General features: G+C 37.1%; 1 protein-coding gene across 1 annotated transcript; it reads right to left on the bottom strand.

The window, feature by feature from the left end:
- Positions 1 to 865: 865 nt before the first annotated feature.
- LOC117175311 lies at positions 866 to 1,576 on the bottom strand. Its single transcript, XM_033365019.1, has one exon. It carries the CDS (start codon positions 1,574 to 1,576, stop codon positions 866 to 868), a length of 711 nt encoding a protein of 236 aa, XP_033220910.1.
- Positions 1,577 to 1,583: the final 7 nt, after the last annotated feature.

Here is a 1,583-nt window from a genome sequence, read left to right on the forward strand (position 1 = left end):
CAACGCTTGACGCCAGCGCTCAAGCTCAGTCAGCTACGTGACGGGAATTTGAGGGGAGGGGGTAAGTCGACCAGGTAGACCGCGATAAAATGAAGACTGCCCGTTAGAATATCTTGACCAGGGCCGGTGCTAACCAATTTGCCGCCCTGTGCAAGCTTGACAATATGCCGCTCCATAATAATAATAATAATAAATTTAAAAAAATTAAATTAAGTTTTTTAATTTTATAATCAACTCATCAAGCACTTGACCTAGTCCGCGCCTAATGTAGAAAATACCGGGGAAAATTTTGAAACTTTTGAAAATTTTGAGAACGCAGCCATGTTCATACGTTATAGTTTCACACTTGAAGTATTCTTCTTTTGAGAAAAAAAAGTTTTCTTTCGAGTATATAACAAATGAGCTGTAACAAAACAGAGCCCGCTATTTTTCTGTGGAGTTTAATCAAACACATAATGATAAATTAATTTTAGTTGCACGAAATATCATATTAGGGATACTGCATACATCAGGTCACTTAGCTGCGTTTAAAGCATGCTTCAGTGACTGACGACACCAACCTACACAGCCCCTTGTAGAAATATTTGCCGAAAAAATTCTAATTTAAACCAAAAATGCTTTAGCCTGAGGTTTTTCTTTTTTAATAATTAATAGTATTCGTTCGACAGCACAGAATCCGCCAAATGACGATCGGCGGAAATTTTAGTGCAATTTTGTGTACATAAAACATACCTGGTAAAAAGATGATTTTTCGAAGTCAAAGTCATCTGCGTCAAGCTCAATTTTAATAGAATTGCACTTTTCGAGCTTTGATTGCAGCAAACTCAGGTACGAGTTCTTTCTAGTCCAAATTTTCACCAAGTTTTTACTCAATCGAAATAATTGTTAAGTCCATTAAACGCATTTCGCTCATCGTAGATCTTAAGTAGGTTTTAATTAATTTTAATTTTGAAAAACTGCGTTTGCCACTAGCCACGGTGATCGGAAGAGTAAGCAGTATTCTGAGGGCAATCGCGAAGTTGGAATAGCAGTCAATCCCAATTTCAACCACGTGTTGTAACACATTCAACGGTGTCAGTGATACTGTTTCATCAATTGAATGTGATAAAACTTGTAGTTCGTCTGAGAGTTGTTGAGCGTCAATATCCTTTAGATCTTGGTGAGTTAAAAAAGTTTCCAATTTTGTGCAATTATCCAGTAAAACAGTTAGTGGCATATGTTTCAGCGCACTTATGTCGTACAGAAAAGAGAAGTGTGAATTGTGAGCTTGTAATTGATCAAATCGCTCTTTTATGGAAGATATTGTCACATCCAGTGTTTGAAAAAAGAAACCTACTTTGAGTCTTGTTTTAGGATCCTGTACTGCTTGATCTTCTGACTCATAATCAAATTGTCTTTTCTGCCGCCGTGGTCGAACGTTTTGAGCACTTTTGAAATCCGAATCAACGCCTAATATTTCTGCAAGTTCTTTAGCATCAGTTATAGTACTTGCAAACCCGTCGTCACTTCTATACGATTCCAAGTACTTTAAAACTCCTTTTAGTTCCTTGATAGCACTTGATAAGGGGCCATCCATAAATTAC

This window comes from Belonocnema kinseyi, chromosome 6 (assembly GCF_010883055.1).
Source record: "Belonocnema kinseyi isolate 2016_QV_RU_SX_M_011 chromosome 6, B_treatae_v1, whole genome shotgun sequence".
Lineage (NCBI taxonomy): Eukaryota > Metazoa > Arthropoda > Insecta > Hymenoptera > Cynipidae > Belonocnema > Belonocnema kinseyi.

What these genes read in the sequence shown, in the direction of transcription:
- LOC117175311 (XM_033365019.1), bottom strand. Translation starts at nt 1,576, where the DNA reads ATGGATGGCCCCTTATCAAGTGCTATCAAGGAACTAAAAGGAGTTTTA.